This window comes from Agelaius tricolor, unplaced genomic scaffold (genome assembly GCF_023055355.1).
Source record: "Agelaius tricolor isolate 1412-34295 unplaced genomic scaffold, bAgeTri1.0.p SCAF_35, whole genome shotgun sequence".
NCBI lineage: Eukaryota > Metazoa > Chordata > Aves > Passeriformes > Icteridae > Agelaius > Agelaius tricolor.
Window position 1 is genome coordinate 2756248 of NW_027269295.1, and position 25002 is coordinate 2781249.

Here is a 25002-nt window from a genome sequence, read left to right on the forward strand (position 1 = left end):
TACCACACTTAAAAGTTTCAAGCTAAACATGAAGGGGCAGCCTGCCTTTGGAGCCAGTCCCAAAATAACACTGCTGGCATCAGAGAGAAGAACACTTAAAGCCTCGCCTGCACACATGTCTAAAAATCTCCAAAAATAGCTCTTGCTTCCCCTTTGAAAAAAACTGTGGTTCCCAATGCCTCACAGGAACTCTGGTTCTGCTCAGTGAAGCCACAAAATAAGCAAGCAGCCCAGAACTGATCTATGAGCACATCTGGACTAGCTGAGATCAGCCTTAAGAAGAAAGAAAAAAATAAAGATTTTAAACAGCATGTGTCAAATCCAGGGACCTTTATTTCTCTGGAATGGAAAGAATTTGCCAGCCTGGACAAAAAATTGCAGGTGGCAATTGTACATTCTTTCAAATAAAAAAAAAAAAACCAACACACACACATAAGAGTTTGGCTCCATAAATTTCTGTCATAAGAAACAACTTTGAATTGTACACCAAGCTTTTTACAAAGCATCAATGTTAAGATGTTTTACCGTGCTCTATCACATTCGTGGCCATTTATACAGAATATGCCATACCAAATGCTACATCAGCTTAAGACATTTTTAAAAATTAGTATTAAAAAGATACAAAGGCATCTTGGCTTTCATTTGGGTTTTTTTTTTTTCTTTTATTAAGACCATGGGAGTTTTCTTTGTTTGTTTTCCTAAGGAAGTCACTAAAAAAATATAATAACTTAATTCATAAGGACAAGATTGGTTAAAAATCCAGCCTTTCTTGCTTGGCAGCCCTCTGAGCTCGTACCTCTGCTGCTTCCATGGGCACTGCAGGCTGTGGGGTCTCAGCCTCCAGCTCTGTCCAGCCTCAGTGACCAGGTTTGTTCAGAGTTCCCACTGCAGCCAGGAAACGTTCCTGGCCAAATGTTAAAAGTGATCTTCGGCCAAACAGGGGGTTTCAATCTGGGCCAATCTCACACGGGTTCAGCCCTTTGTCTTTTGCCTCTTTGTACATCCTTTGGAAGTCTTTGAAACGAGGGGCACAGCCTAACCTGGCCTCCCCAAAGTGCATACGTCCTGTGAAAAGGAAGTCTCCATCTCCTGGCTTCACCCCACACTCCAGCAAGGTCTTTATTTGTCCTCTCCAGTTCCCACTCTCCCCTGTCAGCTGAAAGACTTTGCTCTTCTGCCTGTACAGTTTGTTGACACCAACGTGAATTATGGATTCTTGCTCTTCTGCCTCGTTCGTCACGTTTTGAATGGAGCCTCTGATCACTGGAAACAGAAAAAGGTTTTAAGGATTAATTACACAAAAATGCTTTGGAAGACCCTCCAGGCCTGTGCAGCCAGGGGAACTGACTCACTACAGCAGCCCAAGTTTTGGTCCTTTGTTATTCTGAGAGTTAAGATTATCTAGTAACTTCCAGTATATATTTGCCTTTTTTTATAGTTTATATTTGTAATCTGTTCAGCAAAGGGCATGCACAAATTAAATTTAAACTGAAAAATAATTACACCAGAAAAAATAGCGTTAATCATGAAGAATTCTAACAAGAAGATCTGTGCTAAGTGCTCCCTGACAACCTACTTTCTGTTCTTCAACCATTACAGATCCAGCTAATGCCAATTTCCCTTTTAAAAAGGGAAGCATGGACAATTAGTGAAACTTTTGGTGTTTTGTCAAGTCGACCAACAAGAGGTAATGGCCTCTCCTAAATGCACCCAAATCCTTGACCTTCTACCATGGTTGCTGTGTCACTCTGTCCACCCTGGGGTGGTGCCAGCTGGGCAGACACTTCTGAACTCCTCAGAGCTCTCCATGTGCCCAGCACCCTCAGAGGACATTTACTGCTGGTGGAGGCTGCGGGAGTGAGGAGGGGTCTGTTGGTTTTTATTGGAGGAGAGGGGACTGGGGAGACAGGAACTCACCAAAATCACTAGTGCAGACAGCCAGGAGGACCTCAGTGTCACTGCAGGGCCGGCAGGGAGCTGCACAGGAAAGGTGACAATTAGCCAAGGACTAGACAGCAGCAAATAAACAAATCCATTTCAATAAATAAACCATTTAAACTAAACAAAAACGTGGCTGACAAACACAGCGTGGGCACAATCACTCCAAAGATCTGCCTGGCATCTCTACCACCACAAGAAGTGGGGACTAACCCTAGAGCCCCCATGAGATTTTTGTACCCAAGCAGGAATAGGGATGTCTTTACTAATCCTGCTGGGATATATTGCCTAGCAGACATTGCACACACTCACTGCACTTATGCAAAAGCTGTTTTGGTTCTGGGTGCATTGGCAGGGTGCTCTGCTGTAAATTCACTTCAGATCATGTGTCTTTTATACTCTGATGGCAAAGCCTCCCTCTTAACAATTTCTATCAAGTGTTGTAGAGCCATTTAGTCATCACCACATCAAAGATCCAGGAGGTTACAGAGTGGGGGAGGCAAAGAGGGGAGGGAAAAACCCCAAGGCACGTGTTGAAGGGCGTTGAGGCAAAGCGGAAACTCGAGCCCATATCTGCTTGAGCTCAAGCAGCACAAAGACCATTTCCTGTACTGCTGGAAACATTTGGATATCTGCACTAATCTAATCAATGCAAGAATGTGGCTCCTCTTTGTACTCAGCCAGATATTGCTGAGGAGAAGGTGCTGTAGCTGCAGTACAGATGTTTCTATAACACCCTGCTGAGTTCAGGAATTTGCTTATTATTAGGATCTGCCCTTCCTGGCCATGCTCAGTGAGTGTGTCCATGGTGGCACAAGGATCAGAACCTTGTCTGTCACCTGGTGTCACCTCAACACATCACCCAGGAAAATGGAAGCCCTGGATCAGCACAGGCACAACTCCAGCAGAGCAGGGCTCCACTGGAGGTGACTGGACAATGAGATTCCATCACACCGCCCACCACCAAACTGAAGCCAAACCCACCCCCAAAATATTTGGTTTTTGAACCTCAACATCTGAAAACACTTAGTTTAGATTCCCAAACAGCCACAGCCTTCCTCTCCCCCACCTGCTTCCCAAAGTTGATCCATTGCACTTAAAAGTAGATTTAAGCTTGTCCATAAGATGCAGCTGGTGCCTCCGATGCTCTGCCACCCTCCTGTCAGACAGCACAAGCCACCCTCTGACACAAGACATGGCAAATCTCTTCTTTTTTCCAGGGACCCAGAAAGGCAGTGATCCAGAAAGAAGGATTATTGAACCAAATCCACCAGATTTGCTCCAGTCAGATGATTCATACACAGTGTAACACGCTGTTTAATAGGATTAAAGGAAACGTAAAATGCACATTTCTGAGCAGGGATATTTGAAGGAATAATTCAAGGAGCTTAAAAAGCTCCAAAAGAAGAGATAAGGAATAGGCAGAATATCATCTGGATCAATCACATTTCTGTAAAGTCTGAATACCTCCAAAGCTTTCAGAAACAAGGCAGCCTTCCCTGCCCTTCTTACCCCACATGCTATTTCAGCTCTCTTTTTCAGAAAGTTTGGAAAATGTGTAATATAATGAGAAATGCAGAACCAGATGAAGCCTGGACATAACTGGAGAACTAGAACAAATTCAGGCTAAAGATACTTCAAGTTTTAGACTCAAGAGATTTTGATCAGTGGGTAGAACAAATAAAGAAGCTTCATCTGACAAAGAAAATTGTAACAGAATCACAGAATCATTCAGGATGGGAAAAAACCTCTAAGATCATTGAGTCAAACCATTAACCCAGCCCTGCCACGGCCACCACTAACCCCTGTCCCCAAGTGCCACATCCACACAGGTTTTGAGCACTTCCCTGGGAAAGTCTCAGTGTGTCAGTCACTAAACATCCTACTATGGATTTGTTTCATTTATGGCACCTCCCAAATCCATCCAGGGCAAAAATCCCTCTTCCCCAGGCTCCCTCTGTCCAAATGAGGACCTGACTGAGAGGGAACTTGCACAAGTCCCACAGCACTTTCACATGGACACAAGCTCCAAAACAAAGTACAGCTGATGGACATCGTCTAAATCCAGAGCTGGATTTCAGATATTTCATTCTGGAAAGACCTTGTAATAAAAAAGCATCTCAGCCTTTTTAAGTCTTGGTTTAGACCAGACACGTCTGTAGTTCATCCAGCCCCATCAGAAAATTGAAAACACCAAAATGACTAAGGCATTTCTGTTCTCCAAAGGAGTGCAACACAAGCAACAGCATTAAAGATGAAAAACAAAATGCTTTAAAAGTGGTTCCTTCCATTTAAATAGACTGACACGGTAATAAATCAAATGAACAAATCTCCATGTGTACACAGAATCAAATCATTTTAATTGTGGACCCTAGGCAAAATCCTGCAGCCTTTTAAATACAAAAGGAAATTAAAAATGCTCAGCATTGCTCACACTGGATCATTACTTAAAACCTGCTTCAGGTCCAGCTGACTCACAGCAGTGTGGTGGCATGTGAGCTGCTTTACCAACCATTCTCCACCACTCATCTCTGCAGCTCCAGACAGATGAAGACCAAAAATCCTCCTCGGTGGGACAACTCCCACATCTGCATTCACAGAGTATCAAATAGATCTTGCAAGCGGCAAAAGCAAGGTATGGAAGCACAGATGGAAAGCAAGTTGTGAAGGATTACTGCCGAGGTAAATGGACCATTAAAAAGCAAATAACATCCCCTGGCTACAACCAAAGCCTGATTTCTACAAAGGCTCATAAAAGAGAATAAATCCTTAGGAGGTGGCAATGCCTACACTTTCTTTTGAACCACAGCCATGAAGGAATCTGTGTGTTTAACACAAAAAGTTCGTGGCTTTAGCTGCAGTTCAGCACTCATTCCCTTTGGATTGGGCAGCAGGTGCTCTGCTCCATCCATAGGTCAAAATAACACACACACCTCAGGCTAGAACAGGAAGCATCCTTTTAACTATAAAAAAATAAATTTAAAAAAAAAACCAACCCCAAGAAAAGCACTTCACTCATGCACAGCAGGTGAAGATGTTCATTTTCTGGGGAACTGGGCCTGGTTACTAAACAAGGCAGCTGTGTTTGCCAGATCCTGACTCCCTGGGGATGTCTCGAGGGCTGCCCAGGTTCTCACATCCAAAAGCAAGCCTATGAGCTTGCAACAACAATATCAACGTCAGCTGCTCTAATTCCTTTAAACTCCATGAGCCAAAGAGCCTTAATTCATACAGCAGCAGGAGAGAGGTGGGAAAAAAAAAAAAAAAGACATAGAAAAGCAACATTTTACTGAAGTCCTCTAAAGCCCAGATGCCTCTAGCTCAGCTCCAGCAGCAGTGGCATAAAGCCTGCATTGTGCACGACGGCCGCCGACTCTCCTGGGAGTGCCTTTGATGGATTTTGACAGTATCCTGACCTGGAGTAACCTGAGGCAGCCCTCTCCCTCCAACACCCAGAGCCTCCAAAGGCCTCTCTATTCACCTCCCCGCAGAGGGAGATGTAATTACATCATTCCTCACAAGCCAGCAGTCATGTCCCAGCTGCTTTGAGCGATTTGCCCTCTGAACCTGGTGTTAGTGAGGAGGACGAGGCGATGCTAACAATAGACCGCACTTGTTGGCCAACAGTTTTGTCAAACACGTTGCTGGTCCTCTCCTGGACCTCTCCACAGGGAGGCAGAAATGCTTGGTAAGAGAGAGGGATGTGCCCTGAGGAGATGCCAGCCTCAGGTGGCTCCCAGCTCTGCCAGCAGCAGGGAGCTGGGCTGTCTAGAAGGGATTTTCCCCACTATTGTGGATGATTTGAGTGCCCCTTTAGTGCTGAGTTTACACTCTGCCCAAAGAGTGGTGGGAGGCGCTGCTGGCCTGTCCCAGCTCACACACACAGCTCCAGTCCTTCCCCTTTGATTTGTGGGCATACATCCCTTCTTTCCTTGGAAAAGAGGAGGTGAGGTTCTGGAGGGGCCGTGGTGGAGGATGGCAGCTCCCTGCAGGACACATGGAACCGAGACGTGCTGGCTCTGGCTGCAGGCATCACACAAACCACATGAAGGGGCCTGGTCTTCTTTTGAAACGTTTGTGTTTCAACAGCCACCCATGGGTCTGACTGACCCGACCTTACCCCAAAACCAGCTTCCAACCCACAAGAAAGAAGTTTCTTCTGCCTGTCCAGATTTTTCTCGACACACTCCACAACATCACAGCTATCAGAACCCTGCTGCAGGTCCCTACCCACCATCCCAACACTCTACAGAGAACCCAAAAGACCTTCTCCATCCTGTGTCCCCAGAGAGGCTGTGCTGAACACCCACCCCTGAGCCAGCAGCACACACAGGAAGAGACACATTTTAAGCAGAAGTGAAAATGTTGAACACAAAGTAATTGCAGAAAACCACTTCACCGAGGAATACCCTTTGGTTTGGTGAAGAAGCGGCTGCACGCGTGCCGTGTGGTGAAGGTGTGGATGCTGGGGGAGGAAAGCACAGAGCTCTTTATCTGCTCTTCCACAGCACACATCACCCACACCTCAGTACTTCTGAATAACCCTTTGATGAGCAGTCAGGCCTTTTTAAGCATGAAGAGCTACCAAGGAGGTCCAGGCAGGGCTGAAGTGTTGTTTTCTGTTCGTTTTTCTGATTAAAACAAGAAGTCTTTTCTCTTCAAGACATTCAGATGGGTCTTGTTGCAATCCCTGTACTGCAGCACCTCCAGGGACACCCCTGTGGGGCCACAGACCCATTTCCCTCAGCCTGACACCAGCATTAGTTCATATGGAACAAAAACACCCACCCACACCTTTCCAATTCTTGCTGCCAGCTCTGTAACTGGCAGCTCTTGCTGGCAGCACCCAGACTGGAAAGGGCATCATAGGATGAGTCTCCTTCCTGGAAACACAGAGTGCAGACTTCCCAGAGCAGATTATAAAAATAGAGATGTGGTTTCTCTAATAATGGTGCATTTCTCTGTTGTTTCTCTGAGTCCTAAGCAAAAATTATGATGTCTCAACTGATTACTGGATCAGTGATTCAGATGAGAGACAAGAGTTTAGGGACAAACATCATATGAGCAAGAAAAAAAAAATAATAAATCTTGCCCTGATCCTGCTTTAACTAATTACAAAGTGAAATAAATCCTGCTAATTATTTCTTCTTAAGTATGCCTGTGCTTCCCCTCTGAAGGAGCATTTCTTCCATGAAGCAAACCTCTCACAGCTCATATCCTAGACAAAAATAAAACCTGCTTTGCAGTGGAGGTGGACAGGAATTTGATAACCACTCTGGTTTACCAGGCTGTGACTAGTCCTTTCCTTTTCTTGATACACCTCAACTTTCCTCACCACCTCAGAAAGCTCTTCCTGAGCAAGCCAAAACAACACTCAACCTCAAAACTCTCACAACCCCCACACTGAAACACCACCTAGAACTACATCAATGCAGCTGCTCTGTCAGAGCATTTTGTGTTTAGAAAGAGCTGGAGCTGGGGCCAGCAGAGCTGCATCCAGCACACCTGCATTGAACACAATACCTGCAGCCACACACTGGGGGAAAACAGGGCCAGGAGACACCTGAGAGCCTCTCCACAGCTGGGCTGGAAATTACTGACACCCTGTCACAACACACAGAGGAGCTCTCTCATCACTCCTTTGTTTTACAAGGTTTTCCTGTCTTTGGATGGGGTAGGATTACAGAGCTTTCTGCAAGCACTGCACTTTTTCCAGCGTGTCAGTAGGAAAACAGCAAGTCAGGGAACAAACAGGAGAGCTGGACTTGTCCTGCTCCTGGCCCTCTGGATCAATAAACCTCAGGCATGGGACCACAGAATCACAGAACAGCTTGGGACAGAAGGGACCTCAAAGATCCTCTCATTCCACAGAATCACAGAACAGCTTGGGACAGAAGGGACCTCAAAGATCCTCTCATTCCCACCCCCTTCCACTATCCCAGGTTGCTCCCAGCCCATCCAGCCTGGCCTGGGACACTTCCAGGGATGGAGGAGCCACAGCTTCACCAGTAACCTCCCCATCCTCAGAGCAAAGAATTTCTCTTTAGCATTAATCTCAATCTCTCCTCCTTTAGTTTAGAACCGTTACCCCTTATCTTATCATTATCTGCCCATGTAAAAAGACAGTCTCCCTTTCTTTTGTTAGCCCCCTTTAAGCACTGAAAGCCACAATGAGGCTGTGCTTTGATGAATGCAAGGTTAATGCTGTAACATCATGAGAGTTTAGTGCTCTTCTGAAGGCAGAAATGTCCATCCATCCCCCTGTTTGCTAGAAAGTCAATCTGAGCCCCTGTGCTGAGCAGAACAGACAACTTGGGACAAGGATCATGGGCAAAGACACAAAACTCAAAGATTCCCTTCTTCTTACAGCCAAGATTTGGTACAGGACAAGGTGGTGGTGGTGGAGCAGCTGAAACAACATCCTGGAGCTGCAATGGAATCCTTCCCTGAGCTCTCTGTATGAAGAAGGGACACCAGTGATTTTACCCCTCCAGAAAAGGAAGTGTCAAATCCCATTCCTTGCCTTCTAGCACTCAGTTCAACTTGCCCATATGTACAAGTTTCCAGAAATAACTTGGAAAATACAGGCACTGGCCAAGAACAGTTTAAACCTGCAAATAAATTTAATGAAATGCAGATTTTGCAGGCTGTGGCATGGACTATGACAAGAGAATCGAGTCAATACCACTTCCTTCCTGCAAAGAAAGAATAAAAAAAGCATATTGTAAAACCTCACTATTAGAGATGTGATGACCTTTGTGTTCTGAGAAACGTTAGGACAAGAGATCATAAACCAGAAATTTATCATTTCACAGAACTGTCTTCCAAGAGGGTATTAAAGTCCCTAAGTAGCAAAGATTAACTATTTATGTAAACAATGTGAGGAAGAGATTTGATACAAGGCAAGCTCTGTTTGCAACAGTTTTCAAACTGAAATTGGCTCAGCAGGTCCAGAGCACGTAAGGATCCTTTGGGATTGATGCCTTTTTGCTGTTCCAAGATGCAGCAGCCATTCTAACAAATGAGCTGAAAGGTCAGCTAGAAACACAGCCATTTGTTTAAAATTTAAACCAAAGCAAAACAAAAGGAATGAAAAACCCACAGAGCAGTTTTTATTTAAGCAGCATTAAACATTGTTAAACTCCACCTCCATGCACGAGTTGCATCAAGCCAGGAGAAAGGATGAAAAGTGTCACAGCTCCAGGACACTTCTGGCTGTCCCTCCTCTTCCTCCTCTGTGGCAAACCCCAGCACTGGGGTGGGCAGAGACAGAGCAGTGACTGGATCAGGGCCAGATCCCAGCCCAGCTCCTACACTTACCCATTGCATCACAAAACCCTCAGTTACAGTCAAGCCTGCAAGATATTGTGTCCAAAAAGCCCCACTCAGCAGATCAGATGCCCAGTTAAATTAAATTCCTCTCTCTGCACTTCAGCAAAGCAGAAGTGTCTCTGCAGCCACCCCAGCCCAGGTTCCTGTGCAAGCAGCACCTGTACACATCTGCTTCTTTCTTTTTTCCCTCTTCTCCCTCCCTAACTGCAATTAAAGGGGAAAGATGGCAGCAAGATAACTGCTGGGAATTCCTCCTGCTCTACAGGCACAAGACACCACTATAAAGCCCATAAAAAAGCAGCTCTATTTGACTATCTCACAGAAAATCCCTCCCTCCTTCCTCAAACCTACCTCTACTGCCCAAGGGGGATTAGGAGTGGCAAGCATGAGGAGAAATGAGCTGCTGGAAGGCAGAGGTGCCTTTGGAGGGTTGAGGAGCTCCTGTGATCCCCTCTGACCTGCAGCAGAGGCTGGGGCAGTGTCCCTTGCTGTCCCCACAGAACATGCCAGCACTGCACCCCTGCCACACAGCACCAAAGGAAAAGCTTCCCCTGACTCAAAACCCACACAGACTTAGGGCTTGGCTCATCCCCTCCCAAAATTCACTCTGGAAAGATTTCTTCTTTCTTCTAAAGAAAACATCATGCCAAAGCCTTGTAAAAGCTCACAGGGGTCAGATCCAGGAAAATGTGAAGTTATTCAGTTTTTGATGTCCTGTTGGGCTTTGTCTCTCCTAGCTAACACAGAGCTCAGCTGTCATGCAGTGCTTGCACAGCAGAAAATGAACAAGTAAGGTGTTTTTCACTCCCATGCCCCGGGGAAATTGTGCAGCCAAGCACTTCTCCCTGCCCCTGCCAGGGCTACAGGAGAGGCTGGAGCCAGCACCTACTGCCAGGAACACAAATCCTTCCCTCCCTTCTCCTCCCCTTTGGTTCGGTCCATTAATGCCTCTGATGGAGCAGAGGAATAGAATTAAGAAACAAGTGGCTGGTTAAAGATAAACCCTGAGAGTGGAGTAATGACAGATCAAAGATTAAGTGAGTCTTTAAAGGAAAAAAAAGAAGCATATGTGTGCACTCAGCTCCACACAGCTCCTTCTCTTTCCTGTGTCTAGAAATCAAATTCTTTTTGGTATGTGGGAGAGCTCTGAAGGAACAAGGCCAGTTTTAAAACCATGTTTGTTTGATCAGTGTATTCTTGAGAAGGGTTGTGGAGGGGCTGCATCTCCACAGCGAGAGATCTTTGATGCTGCAGCATTGTCCAGTTAACCTTAAAAAAAAGCCACTTAAAACTTTTCATTTGTAACAGTAAAAGCTTTGAGATAAATCACCTTTTCTTCCTTAAAAGCACATCCTGCTTGGTCATATCAAGCCCATTCACCAGTTCTACATAGGAACAATTATTTTCTCTCAAATTTCTGACACCCACTTGCAGATAGAAGCAATTGATGCAAAGCCAGCAGCAGTTCTGGTGGGCAGAGGGATATTCTGTACAGACAGGAATGATCCTGGGGGGCAGACAGGGCAGTGGATGCCAGACCAGCTCTGTGTGCATTTCCCAGCACCTCTGATCACTGCAGGGCTTCAGTACAGAAAGGATAAGGGCAAATGTGGTGATGCCCATTGCAGGAGTTAATGCTCAAATCCCATAAAGGAGTCAGGAGGTGCCTGTACAACCCACACCAAAAAATCCTTCCACAAATCTGAACCAGAAAAAGGTTAACTGGACCAAGGCTGTGCTAGGGCAGCAGCTTCTCTGAGCCAGTATTAAACCTCCCAAAGTTAGACCCAACATATCCCAGCTTTAGGCCCAGGATATCTTCCAAGTATCTGTGCAATATTTCAGTGAATATTTGCTGGCTTCTAGCACAGATTGAGGTGAAAGAGATTTTCTGTCCTGCAAATCAAGACCCCAACACAGGAAAGATCTGGCCCGTGTTGCAGTCAGTGGGAAGAGGAATGCAGCTTCCCCGCCCTCTCATCCCTTCTTTAACTGCAGCCTCAGGAATTAGCAAACTAAACAGTTCTGCAGAGCAAGCACAGAGCATTATTAAAGACTGCCAAGCAACTGGGCTGGACTGCAGCTCTGTTTGTGGGACCATCTTTGGTGGTACACAAAGGTCAGGGCAGACAGAGCCCCAGCTGCCCAGACAATACACCTGACTGCTTATTGGTTTTGACTGCCCACTGAGTTGAGAAATAAGCTAACGGCATTCGTGGCCAGTCTAGCAAAAATAAGCTATTTTCTATCCCCCTGTCCCCTGCAGCTGTGTATTTATCACTGCAGCCCCATTGTCACCTCCTCTGCCCACTGCAAAACCAGCTCCTGTCCAGCATCAAAGGACAAGCAGGGCCAGAGAAGGTGCTGGCAAAGCCACTTTCTTGGGAGAAGGAGAGATTAAATTAGGGAATCCATCCAATTTTGGTGGGGGTTTTAAGTGAAGGCTTCTTAGTCCAGCATTTTTCAGACCCCAAAACATCACCCTTGCTCAGTTCCAGGTGATGTATGGGTGTGTGCATTCCCTGAGCATCAGAGCAGCACTTTGAAACCATTCCATACAGGGAAAAAAAAATAAAAATCAAAAACTTTGTTCTCAAACTCTCCCACCCAGTCAATCATTCACCACAAACCTGAGCAATTCAGGCACATGAATAATAGGAGCAGGTTTCCAGCTTCTCAAAATTATTCCCACTCCAGGCAGTGTTAGAGAGCAGCCAGCCTGATCCAGCTCCGTGCTGCTCCATGACACGAGGGGCAGTGACAAGCCCTCAAAAACTAGCTTGAAATGTGTTCTTTGCACACTAGGGTTGGGGAATGATGGTTATATTTTCATGGTTAATTCGGACCAAGTTTTGGATACTATGGGAAAGATAAAGTTAGTGAGGACAGGCTCCTGCAAGGAGGGGAAGCACACACACACACACACAAAAACCAAACATTTGAAATCTTGTATCCTAGAGCAGGAGTGTCAGAAGGATTCCTTATACAGGCACTAATTGCAGTGTGTTTTTAGAACTACAATAAAGGCTGTTTTCTGATGTTTTTCTCTTAAAACTTGTTTGTGACCTTTTAGAGAAAAGTCAAACAAATCATCAAAGCTTTAGGTGCACAGGTGAGCCACCCAGCAAGGTGTGCTCAGGCTTATAGGGCAGATCCCTCAACTTGGCTGTTTATTATTCATTGGCTGTTTATTATTCACTGGCTGTTTATTATTCATTTCTCCAGCAAGCCCCAAATGAGAAGAGTGAAGCATCAACCTAGTCTGTGCACTTCATGGAGTCACAGGATGGTTTGGATTGGAAAAAAAACCTTAAAAACCATCAAGCTCTAACCCCTCAACCCCAAGAGTCTTAACCTGCACAGAGAACAGGGAGGGGAGAAATAAAAGCAAGGCATTTCCCTCATCTGACGGGGTGGGTTGGCTCAGAGCCCATGCAGCAGCACCCAGGGGTGCTCCCTCTCCGCCACACAGGGCAGTGCCAGCACCTCAGATGGTCACAGCTACTCGGGCAGAGCGTGTGCTGGGCACAAAGGTCATGGGCACTGTCAGCTGAAGTGTTCCAAGTGCTCCTTTCCATCACCTCTCCTGCCCACAGCAGCGAGCAGCTCAGCCATGGTGCCCTGGCAAAGAGAGGCACAGCAGGCACGGCCTCTGCTCACCAGCCTTGGCACAAAACACCTCAAAGTTTCCACTCTGACAAGAAGTGAAAAACACACCAGTGTGAGGATGGTGAAATACTGGAACAGCATGCACAGAGTAGGGGTGGATGCCCTAAACTTGGAAATATTCAAAGGCAGCTTGGGTGGGGCTCTGAGCAAAGGGTCCAGGGAAGGTGTCCCTGCACACTGCACAGGGTGCACTGTAAAGATTTCTCCCAAAATAAACCATTCTGTGATCCCACCACCTGCTGCCTCAGGTTACAAAGCTAAGCACCACATCCAGCCTCCAAGAAAGAAACAAACCCCTAAAGACTGGATATTTGTGAGGAACCAGAGGAAAGCATGAGACTGGGAGCCTGCAAGGTGGGATGACAGCAGAGCCCTGGGATGGTACCTGCAGAGATAGGGCAGATTGGTGCCCCACCTCTGCCAAACACACTCTGCATTAAGGATCAGAAGTTAAGAAGGGTGCTTTACAAAGTCATTTGTCAGCAGAAACACTGGTACAGCCCAAAGACTTCTGAGCTTTCTGAATTTCTGATCTGATTTCTCAGAGCAGTGAATTAACAGCATACAGGAAATAGCTGAATACTGTAAATTACTTAACTGGATTTATCCAGTTTTGCCTTGTTTTTCAGATACCCACACTAGTGTTGTACCTCCTATGTATTCATATTCTCAGCCAGGTACCCATTAATAAAGAAAACATATAAACCAGTTAATAGCATCTGCACTAAATCTGTAGATGCCATCAAGATAAAGGAGCATTTTTGTTAAAGTTTGACTTCTTTACTACACAGAAGCAGGTGGGTAATGAAAGGGCTTTCAATATACCCCCTGAGCTCTGACAACTAAATTAAACACACCCCCATGAGTGTGCAGTGGGAAGAGCAAACTGCACAGCTTGAACAAAGCTGGACCCAGGGCTTGATGAGACACTCTTGAAACACAGATTTAAGTAACAAAATAAAGCTCCTTTGGTGGGACAGGGAAGAGGATTCACCCTCATCTCCAAAACTTTTGGTCAAACCTACAGATTCTTGTTTCAGATTAGTTGAGCAGAAGGTGAGGTACTCAAAAAGTAAATTATTCTCAAGGGATCTTCACAGTTTTCATAGAACTTTAAAGCAAGCAGTCTGCTGTGGTGCAAGGCAGACCTAACCCAGGCACAGCTGAGGAGCTCATGTGGGTCAGAACCTTCAGAAAATTGTAGGGACTACATGGCCAGACCACTTTTGCCAAAACCTCCATCTCTTTGTCAGTATGGGCAGCATGGCTGACACTCAGGGTATTTTCTTCCTGCACAAGCAGAAAAGATTAGAATCAACAGAATTCAACAACTCCTACGAGTTCTGCTGATTCTCCAGTGGCCTCAGGCCAAAATGTCACAGTGCCTCAGTTCCTCACTGGGGCAAGCACTGAGGCTGCAGAGCATGAGCTGGAGTTAATGGGGTGGATGGGAATGATTGAGGGGTGCAGCCCAAAGCCTCATCTGAAATCAAAAGCACTTTCAGTCAACCATCGCTTTGGATATGAAGAGAGAACTCACCCATCCAGATGCCTGAATTGTCAAGGTGACCCTTCTCAGGGACTACTCCCATTAAATGATGTCAGGCATGTTTGCCTTCACTCCTCTTCCCATCTTAAGAGAGTACAACCCCACAGAAATGGACTTTTTTTGACTGTTACTATCACAGTAAAAAACTTCCCACACCAGATGTCAGCAACCTGAATTAAAATCTACCAGTACAGCACAAATTCCTCCTACAGTTAGGAAATTTTTGAGAGACTGTGGTAAGGCAGAGTCAGAGCCAAGAAAAGGGTTAAGTCCCCAAAATCTAGAAAATTGTTAAGACTGCCCTGTGTCATTCAACTTTTCAAAAAAAAAAAAAAAAAAAGGGAAAGGGCAATGCAGAACCTGCATCTGTTTTCTACTGAATTATTTGCTAGACTCTGATTAAGTGGGAAAGAATGGCTGTAAACTAATAAAACTTGAGGATTTCTAATTAAACCACAGGCACCATGCCAAGCATTGTTGATTTGTTGATGCACCCTGCAATGTCAGGACTCTAAGGACACAACAGGTCATTAAAGTATTAAACAGATGACTTACACCCTTTAATCAGCGCTGGGATGCCAGGTTAGGAAGAGAGAGTAAATTCAAGGGCAGAGTACAACAATTATCACCAGGAAACAAACCCAGCATTTAGGGAAAGCAAGGAGAAGTTGTTAGCAAGTGGTTATTGCACAAGGAAAGGGCTGGATTGCTGAGCCCCACACCTGGGTCTTTTATGATCGGCATCTGAAATAGCAAGGAAATCATGCAATATTTGCAATTTTCAGCTCTCTGCCATCAGAAGAAACACTGCAGCTTCCTCCGCCCGGCACATCTCAGACCCCATCTGCAACAGCATCTCACATCTTTGTCACCTCTTCACACCTACTGCCAGCTCTGCTCAACTCTGTCAAACTGCAGCTGAGACACAGCAGCCTCTTCTTCCAGAGTGCAGCAGCCAAAATCATCAGCCACGCTGGTGAACCAGGGCCTGAAGTAAGGGTGGTGGGAAATGCAGAACTTTAAACCCAGTTTTCAGCTCCTTGAAGGTCAGCTTAGGAGCCTCCTCTCCAGGGAAAAAATCTTCAGTGATTGTAAACTCCCCCTCCAAGTGAGCAGCTCAGCATTTAGTCTGAGGTTTCACAGGAAAGCTAGAAGCAGCTCCAGAAGAAAGGAGGTCCACAAGCTGCAAAGAGCCTCAAATATATTGCTCTGTGGAAGCCTCACAAGGCAGCTATTTGGCACTTCCCCCAGACGTACAGATATTTATAGGAGAATAAAAGTGCTCATCTAAGTGAGTAGTGGAAAGAGTCATGTATGGCATTTTCATCGTGTTTTCACCCTGCACAGCCCCTCCCCAGAGTCTGGGGATCCAAAAAAAGGCAAGAGAAATAATTTAAAATACAATAGAGATCCCCAGTTTGCCCTGAAGGCTCTGCTGATGAACTATTAAAAAGCTTCTCCTAGCCAAACAAGACACTTGGAGAATGGAGCAGATTCCCCACCACATTGTTTCATAAGACAGCACTGAAATTTAACCAGTGTCTGTTACAGCTGAAAATACAGCAGTCACTGAAAAAGTGATTTAATGTGTCTATTAAAGAGGAAGGCTGTAATTGGATGCAGTCCTCAGTTTGACTTCTGAACGTCCCTGAAAAAATGCTCCCATCTGCTTTAAAAATGTCCAAGATTTTATGTGTAAAGAAAAGCATTTATTTCTGAAAACACAGTGGTTTGTGCTGGTGAAGGATGTCAGCAGCAAATCCTCAATGAGCAAAGCTCAGGAGAAACCCTAAGTGCAGGCTAAACCCAGCAGTGATAAGCAGTGCTTCTGTCACATTATTTTACTATATGCAAAAGCAATTTCAATTCTTTTGGAAAATAAAAAAGCACAGGACTTTTCTTAGTAAGCCTAAGTGACTTCTCATTAGCCTGTCTGTGTTTCCATCCTCACAGCCTGACAGAGAAGGCAGCACTGAATCTGGGAACATTCCCCAAATAACTGATTAAACAATGTATTTAATGTCTTCTGCAATGGAATTTTACTACATAGCTGACATTCTGCACAGTGTATTCATCTTTGCACAAATGATCTTACTGGGAAAGCAGCTCAGCAGAGATGCCCCACTTCGTTTACAGTAATTTTGGATGTGGCAGAACAGTCTGCTTAAAATGCAGAATGCCCAATAATAAGCTACCACTTGTGAGCATGGCAAAAGTAAAGGAAGTGACTTCAAATTTAAAATATTTGTGTTTATATTTTTTTTGTTTTAATGGCAAAGCTGCCACCTGTCAGTTCCCGAGGTTACTGCATCAGCCCTGAGCCCAGCTCTGCTCAGCTGAGTCCAGCTCAGAGCTGCACAAAAGCAAAGCCCCATCCGAGCTGGCGTGACAACATTTACCACGGGCAGGGCTGCACAAATACACAAACAGAGCCTGGTGTGGAAAGGAGCCAGGGAGGGGAGAGGATGGAACAAGTTCTGCAATCACTTAGCCCACAGAAGATAGCCCTGGAAGATCCAGCTGCAGTTTAATTAGTCACAGCACTGCTTATCAAGCAGCATCTCGGGCAGAGCATGTGGCACCAGCACGGCAGAGTCTGGCCAGCATCCACAGAGCTCTTGGGCCACACAGCCTCACTGAACATCGGCTTTACCCCGGGCTGAGTCATCCCAAGTGTGCTCTGAGGCCTCTTCTCGCTGCCTTCACCCAAAGGAGCAAAGGCAGCCCACGTTTCAAAAGAGAAATCTGGTTGAAACAAATCCTAAACCTTGAAATCCTTGCAGTCATTTGAGATAAACTACCCTAAATCTGCAATTCCTTGGGCTAGTCTGGAAACCTCCCCTCCTTGGTTTTGGGGATAAAAGCTAGAGGCAATGCTGAATTGGGTAAGATGCATGAACCAGATATCCCCCATCTAAAGGGAATTCCCCTTTCACCCTGTCATCCTCCACAAATGCCAATTTTTCCTCTCAAACTGTCTAATTGCTCAGCACACTTAGGTCACACCTGCAGCCATTGTTCCAAATGCTATTTAGTAACAGACTTTACAGGCTTGTAAGATCTTTCAGTTTGTCCACTCCTCTTTCCTATAAGTTTTTCATTGGAGTAAAACTCCTCCCCACAAAACTTGTTTTTCATAATGGTTGAGAGAGAAGACAACATTGTCCTGTAAAATTATTGAAGAGCTCTGCCATGACAGAGTAATGCTCAGGAGAGTGTAATAAGGAGAGCTGAGGAAGGAGCACACCATTTTCCTTGTTTGAATTAAAAAAAAAACCACAACAGAAAAAGCAATAATTAGGTCAGCAAGTAGCACTACTTGCAAAGGGGAAAAAAACACCAAGGAAAAGGAGTGCCTCCTTGTTCAAATGTTAATTATTCAAAACATGCAGTGGGGTCTTAAAAACTGAGTAAAAAAGTAGTTAGAAAAGTGTTACAGCAGGGCTGGGAAGCCCAGGAGAGTTCAGTGTAGGGTAAAGCCAGCTCCTGTAATCCACCCTGCCCCTGCAAGGGGAGAATCCTGCACTGCGGCCCTCAACAAATCACTGGAGCTCAGCCCATGCCACCAACTTCCAAAACACAACAACAAACCAAAAACCAAATCAATTCTCCTGCAATCGCTCTGTTTATAAAACATGTCCTTAAAAGCACACGAAACTCACAGCCAGCCACTTTCCCACTCACTCACTCACTCTCTCTGCCATCTGTTACACATCCAGTACAGGAGGTGGGAGTTTGCCAATGCCCCAGCACTCACCAGAAGCTGTGTGCAAGTCAGCTGCTATCCCCTTGCTCATCAATTCGTACTGGAAGCCTGTAATCTTCCTGCTAATGTCCTGCTGAGGAGTGGCCTCCACAAACAGCCCCCCCTGGTCGTAGCCAAAGCAATAAACTCTGCTGGGGCTGCGCTCTCCATCTCGCACCAACAGTTTCAGTTCTCCAGTTTTTTCCAAATAAATATTTGCTCCTGCAGAGTCTTTGAAGGGCTTTATGCAAACAGTCAAGTGTTTGTAAGAGGCAGGTGAGATATTGGGTCTCAGGTTGACTATGAGTGCTCCCGTGGGGTACATCCACTCGATGGAGCCCTCGGAGCAGCGGAGGTAGACCTGTTCAACATCCTTCCTGTGAGCCTCGTGGGTTAAGCCACTGCAGGAAGAAAGGGAGAGAGAGGAGGTTAGAGAAATGACAGAGCTAACAATGGGAATGTCAAACCTTTCAAAACACACAGCGAGAAATGCAGGAAGCCCGGGACATCACTGGGTGTGGGCCCATCCAGCTCAGCAGTGCAGGTTCCTTGCAACATTTCAGCCTTAATATTACAGGACAATTTTAAATCATCCCCCAGAAGAAAATGTCCAACCACTAGTAATAGGCTTCAAAATTAAATAGGATATAAGCACATGATCAAAAGTAATTAAATCACTACAGGCTCAGGTACTGCCCATCAGCTGAGCTGTGCATACTGAGTAAAACACGTAGGCTCTAACTCCCTTCCTGGTGGCTCAATCCAGCATGTTCTCCAGCTTCACAGATCAGACTCCACCTTTTTCCAAGTACTTTGTTCCCCTTCCAAGTCTATATTCCCAATGGATCTGAAACTGGGAGGGGTGCCAAGCTCACCCTGTAAACTGCAGCAAAAGCAATGCTCTACGTGCTACCAATACCCTCTAGCCCAGCTGGGCAGCCCCAGTCCCCACACTGGGAGGTAGAAAGAGGAGAGGAGACACCTCTGTCCCTTGTCATAGCTGGGGAAGCACTGAATGTGCTGCTTTTTTTGGTAGGAACTTGTTCCTCCCCTGCTACCCAGTGTGATGTTCAAGCTCAGTTTGCCATTTTCACTGATGGGCTACGAGCAGACACAGAGCTGTGTTTGGCAAGAAATAGAACACGTGGCCATTTACTATGGCCAAAAATGAACAGCCCAACAACCATTTCACAGGGACACAGGGATGGGCACAACAGGGTCCTCCTAAGGACCCAAGTTGCCCTAAGTGAGGGCAGCTCTGAACAACCCCTGCTGCCCATCAGTGATGCTGCATCAGGCCCACCAGCTCTCTGCCAGAGTGACTCAAAGCCCTAAAACACCACACAGGGCAGGCACTGCAGCTGGAGGAACAAGCTGTGGGAAGCCTGATTGATTGGCTGCAGTATTTGGGTTATTAGGGAAAAACCCTTTGGGCCCAGTCTCTGTCCTGTCACAAACCTATTAAGTGAGTAGGAGCAAATGACTTCCCCACCAAGCTTGTTTCTTCTCCTCCTATGCTCTAAGCACCTTTTATCCTGTGCCTGTAGAGGACAACCCAAAACCAGACTCATGGGGCTGCTTTGCAGGATTTTAGGGAAGCTTCCCAGCATTCCCACTTGCAGGCAGATGAACCAAGATGAGAAAAAAAAAATAATTTAAAAGGTTTAAGTCGGAGGTTATACAGGAAATCTGTGGCAAAAGCGTATTTTAGTGCAGTGCAAGTGATGACATCAAGTCCTGGTTCCTCAGCAGAAACCTCCAAATACACAGTTCCCCATCCCAAAGACATATTTGGGTACTGAACAGGGTCTAAATTCAAGTCAGCACTTAGAAAGTAACTACAAGCAATGTGTAAAAGGGAAAAAACCCAAACCATATGGTTTGCATTTACTGTTGACGTGACTCATTATTGTGAGTGTCGGTGTGACCTACTTGATAGAGGTTACACGAGGAAGCTCAGAAAGAAAAAAGTCATATTTAATAACAATGGAGCCTCCAAACATGTGCTTTTGAAGAATCTTGAAAGCCACATCAAGAACACAGATGAGGAGGAAAGAGGGACAAGCTTTTAACCTTTAGACTCTTGCCCTCAAATTCAGTAGTACTTAACACATTCAGGAAACTTTACTTGCAAAGGGATATTTCAAGTTGACTGTAAATCCACATCTGGTCCACCAAATCAGTTTTCACCACAGCACACACATGATGCCACTCAACAGAAAACACAGAAGTCTGTTTATGTGCAAGCTGCAAATAAACAAAATTAAACAGTGTAAAAGTTTTCCTTCAGCAAAGGGGCAGAAAGTTGTCCCCACACATCACTTGTCCCTACTCAAGACATCAAAACAAGCTGCAGAGGCTTTGCAGGACTCAGACTGGCACATTCCAGCCTGAGTGCTTAAACAGAAGGAAGACACCAGGGGCAAAACTCTGAACTCATGCAGTGAAACTTCTGTTGCAAGTGATCCCAACAACACTGAGGCAGTGAATTTCTGCCAGAGGAAAAAAAAAAAAAAAAAAGCTTCATTAATTTTGTTCAAACATTTATGGTGTTCAAACGAAAACAGGGTGGACTCTGAAATTATCTTCTGAAAGCCAATTATATCCCACAGGCAAGAGTGATGCCATTGGACAGATACATCAAGCACGAGTACCTGCACACATTAAGCCTTATAATAAAGGATGACTCAAAAGTTAAGCAGATTTCAAAATACATGTTCACATTATTTAACAGCAACCATCATCATCCAGTAAAACCTGTCACTTTGCTTGCAGTCAGGATGACTTGGCCTCACACTGAGACTGTTAAACACCAGGTTCAGCTCTCACCCATCAGCCCCACCAGGTCCACACAGTAATGGAGACCCAGGGGCCTTTTTATTCTCCAGACTCATTGGAGTTTTGGTTTTTTTGATTTTATGGCGAGGACATAGGGCAGGTGTTTCATGGTTGCAGTGATGGATGAGCCATCCACCCATTTTAAATGTGGGCTGTTTATTGGGACTTGCTTCTATAACAAGCCACTTCTACAGCTACTTCCTCATAGCAATCCTGAATCACTGCATCTGTCTCCTTGCTCTTCTCCCTTTCTGACTTCAGCCATCTCCTTATGTTTGCCCTGAAAAAGCTGTTACAATATCACTGCAGTGAGCTGCTATGCTGCAATGTGGAACAGGTGTTATTTAAAGAAAAAAGAAGCCAGAAGAATATTCACACTATCTACTTCAGTTATTTATTTATTCCATTAAAGACATGCTGAAGAGCCCTACAAGCACCCATGTCCTCCCTGCACCCTGCAATGAACACAGGGAACTTTTGCTCCTAAATTGGAGAATTTAATAAGAGATGACAGTCTAGAGAAAATTAAGAATTCCTCAGAGCATCCACCATACCAAGAGCAAGACTGATGGACAAAAGCAGCCACATAAGAGCTGAATTCTCTGTCCTACAGTCAAACATGCCAGGCCAGCATATTCTCTCAGCCTGACACTGAAGCACTTTTGCCCAAAGCATCACGAGGTCATTGCAGCACAAAAACCTGAAGTTACAGCAAAAGCAATAACTGGATACATCACAGTGAAGTTTCTGCTTTCTCCTGGACAAAGCTTTCCTGGAAGCTCTCTGACAAGCTATTTATTAAGATGCTATTATGGCTTGTACTTAAATTGCAGGTGTCAAGCTGTGCATTGCATCAGATTTCCCTGGAAGCATCCAGAGGAATCCTAGTGAAGCTCTTCATCCTGCTCAGGGGTATAAGCTCATCACTTCTCCACAAGCTAATAGGGAAAAAAAAAAACCCATATCCAGAATGTTTTGTTTTTAAGACTGTTGCTTTTAACATAGACACGTATCTTAAGGTGAGAAAACACTTTCAGGTTTACTACAGAAGATGACATGACTCCCAAATCCACCAGCACAAGCCAACCTATGACTCCACTGTAGGGAAAGACTATGACATTAAATTAAAGACTATGACATTCATAACTTTTCCTAACAGTCAAGGTAAAAATCATCACATGACTTCAAAATATTAGATTTTGCATTAAAAAATAGTTCTTTCTACCCCATATAACTCTTGGTATCCACACTGGAATATTTAATTAGTGATATTTACTGGTGCATCAAATGACTTTCTTTCCTTCTCAAGCTCTGTGTTTTTAGGACAAGTCAGATGATATTGAGTGGCCTTAGACTGCCAGCATTTCTGACAACACCTGTTTGCCACCAGTAAGGCCTAAGTCAGCCTGGGTTTCTTTATCCCCTCCCAAAACTCCAGCCCACCTGAACTCCAAAGCTCTCCCACAAGTGAAACCACCCAGACTGAACTTTGCTCTTCCTTCCCTGCTCATCCAACAGCTTCATCACAAAGCTGTCACCACTTCAGCTCACCAGAACAACAGCAGGTGAGTAAATCCAAGCTGGCATTTCCAGGTTCATCCCAAACCCAGGTACAAGATTTCACTCCCCCCCAGCCCACACCCCCTTAGCTGACACTCAAGGCATTGCTTATTCCAACCCTGCTCAGGTGACACGAGGGGTCACTGCTTGGTCTAAGAAAACAGGACAAAAGTAACAGCAAAACAGGACAGAATTGCAAGGGTTTGTCATCATTCTTTTAAAATATTTGCTACAGTAACAGGTGGTAAGGTCCAGGTAAGGAGTGCAGCTGGGAGGCTTTGGAATGCTTTGGTACAGCATTTTCAGGGGGGATTTTTGTATGTCTGTTTGGGGGGGGATTTTGATTGTGGTTTTGGTTTTTGTTTTGGTTTGGTTTTTTGTGTAAAGAAAAATGACAAATTAGGAGTTTGTCAGAGATTTCATCCCTATCAAGCAGGTTCATCTTCAATGAAATTCACTGCGATTAAGTATGCATCAATTATCAATAAAACTAAAAAAAAAAAAAAGTAAATACAAAGCACCATATTTCAGATAGTAAGAGATAAGCAATCATGATGCTGAAAGTCAATCCAATTGTTTCCCCACTTTGAATTCTCTCTACTCCAAAACACTCCATTGATATAGGCCAGCCAAACTTTTAAATTAGAGAAAGTCAGATCTGAAGAGCGCATTAGAGTTAGGAACTATTTTACTCTCCAAGTAAGTCTGACCCAGCAACACTTGCTAGCTGAGCAGAGCTGCTTTTTTAAACCTATAAAGAGGAGAGAAGGTCACAGACCCAACCACACGCGTTAAACATATTACAAGCAATTAAAGGAAAGATAATTTGGGAGATAAACACTTGAGAACTGGAGAGGTTTCTCAACCGGTGCAATTAGAATAAATCAGCAGCGCGGCCGCTGTGCCAGCCCCCGCTCCCGGAGCTCATCACCATCACCACCATCATCATCATCATCATCATCTCCGCGGGACGAGGGAGCGGGGAGTGACCCCGGGGCTGAGCGCCAAGTGCGGGAGGGAAGGGAAGGGAAGGGAAGGGAAGGGAAGGGAAGGGAAGGGAAGGGAAGGGAGCAGACAGGAGCCCCGGGGAGGGACGCGCTCCGCAGGTGCAGCGCATCCAGCGCCGCTCCGAGCCGGGGCTGCCGCGCTGCTCCCCGGGCGCGGCGCCGCCTCCGCGGAGCGAAGATGGTCGCGGGGAGAAACTTCTCTGCAGCGGACTTGGCACCGCCCTCCCTCTCCCAGCCCCCCGAACAGCGCCGAGGGGAGCCCAGCCCGCCCCGGCCCCTCAACCCCGCCGAGGGGAGCCCAGCTCGCCCCGGCCCCTCCATCCCTCCCTGCCCGGGGCCGCTGCCCAGCGTCTCTGCGCGGTGAGCCCGCCGGGAGGGAAGGAGGGAGGCAGAGCCGCCCCCGGCCCCGGCTCTCCGCCGTCCGCCGCCCCGTTCGCGGGCTGGGCAGCACAGCGGGAAAGTCTCCCTTTTGTGCTCGGCATCAGCATCTTCCCCCGGCGGGACGGCGATGGACGCGGCAGTCCCCGCTCCCCTCGGCCCGGGCGGGATGCCCCTCACCTCCCCTTCCAGTTGCACAGGTCGCTGGAGTACTGAGCCGCGGCGCCGCTGCCCAGCAGCAGCCGCAGCCCCAGGAGCAGCGGCAGCAGCCCGGAGACCGGGGCGCTCCGCATGGTCCCCCGGGCCGGTGCGAACGCGGTGCAGGCGGCGGGGAGCGATGTGCAGGCACCGGGGCTCGCCTACATGGTGGGGGGAGCGCGGCAGGGCGGCGCGGCTACCCCATGCCCGGCTCCCGCATCCCGGCTCGGCGCGGCGCCGCTCGGCTCTGCCGCTCGCACCCGCTGGCTGCGGGCTCCCAGCTGAGGGGCGGGAGCGGCTCGGCCGAGGGCCGGCTCCTCCTCCCCCTTCCCCCTCCCGCCGCTCCTCCTCCGGCAAGGCCGGCGCTTGCTGCGCCGGCAAAACGCGGCGCCGGATCGGGAACAGCGGCCGCCCGTGGCTACGGCCGGTCCCGGGCTCCGCCGCTGCCCCGAGCCCCCTTGGCAGAGATCCCGGCCCGGGGTGAGAGCTCCGCTCCTGCCCCGCCCTGCTCGGGCTCCCCCGAGCTGCCCTGTGTAGGACGGGGCGATGACGGGCAGGACCAAAGGGAAAGTTACTGAGATGCGCTCTCTGCGCTGGGGCGGCCCCCAGTGACCCGCAGCCTGTCCCCGGGGGTGCCCGCAGGGACCCGCAGCCTGTCCCTGGCGGTGCAGCCCCGGGAAACCGCAGGGACCCGCAGCCTGTCCCCAGGGATGCCCGCAGTGACCCGCACCCTGTCCCCAGGAGTGCCTGTAGTCTGTCCCCGAGGGTGCAGCCCCGGGTGCCTACAG

At 46.8% G+C, this 25002-nt stretch overlaps 1 protein-coding gene across 1 annotated transcript; it reads right to left on the reverse strand.

Annotated features, from left to right (window-relative positions):
- Positions 1–315: 315 nt before the first annotated feature.
- Positions 316–24512, reverse strand: METRNL (meteorin like, glial cell differentiation regulator). The gene is made up of 4 exons (XM_071452681.1): positions 24197–24512; positions 18246–18634; positions 1918–1977; positions 316–1263 (listed from the first exon to the last, which is right to left on the reverse strand). The coding sequence occupies exons 1-4, from the start codon at positions 24307–24309 to the stop codon at positions 947–949; spliced, it is 879 nt and encodes a 292-aa protein (XP_071308782.1). The 5' UTR covers positions 24310–24512; the 3' UTR covers positions 316–946.
- Between the last annotated feature and the right edge of the window lie 490 nt (positions 24513–25002).

Excerpts from the sequence above, each read along its gene's own strand:
- METRNL (XM_071452681.1), bottom strand. The coding sequence starts at position 24,309 with ATGCGGAGCGCCCCGGTCTCCGGGCTGCTGCCGCTGCTCCTGGGGCTG. Across the intron at positions 18,635-24,196 it reads CTGTGCAACTGGAAGGGGAG|TGGCTTAACCCACGAGGCTC; the intron begins GTGAGGGGCATC and ends TTCTTCCTGCAG. Across the intron at positions 1,978-18,245 it reads TGACTTGCACACAGCTTCTG|CTCCCTGCCGGCCCTGCAGT; the intron begins GTGAGTGCTGGG and ends TTTCCTGTGCAG.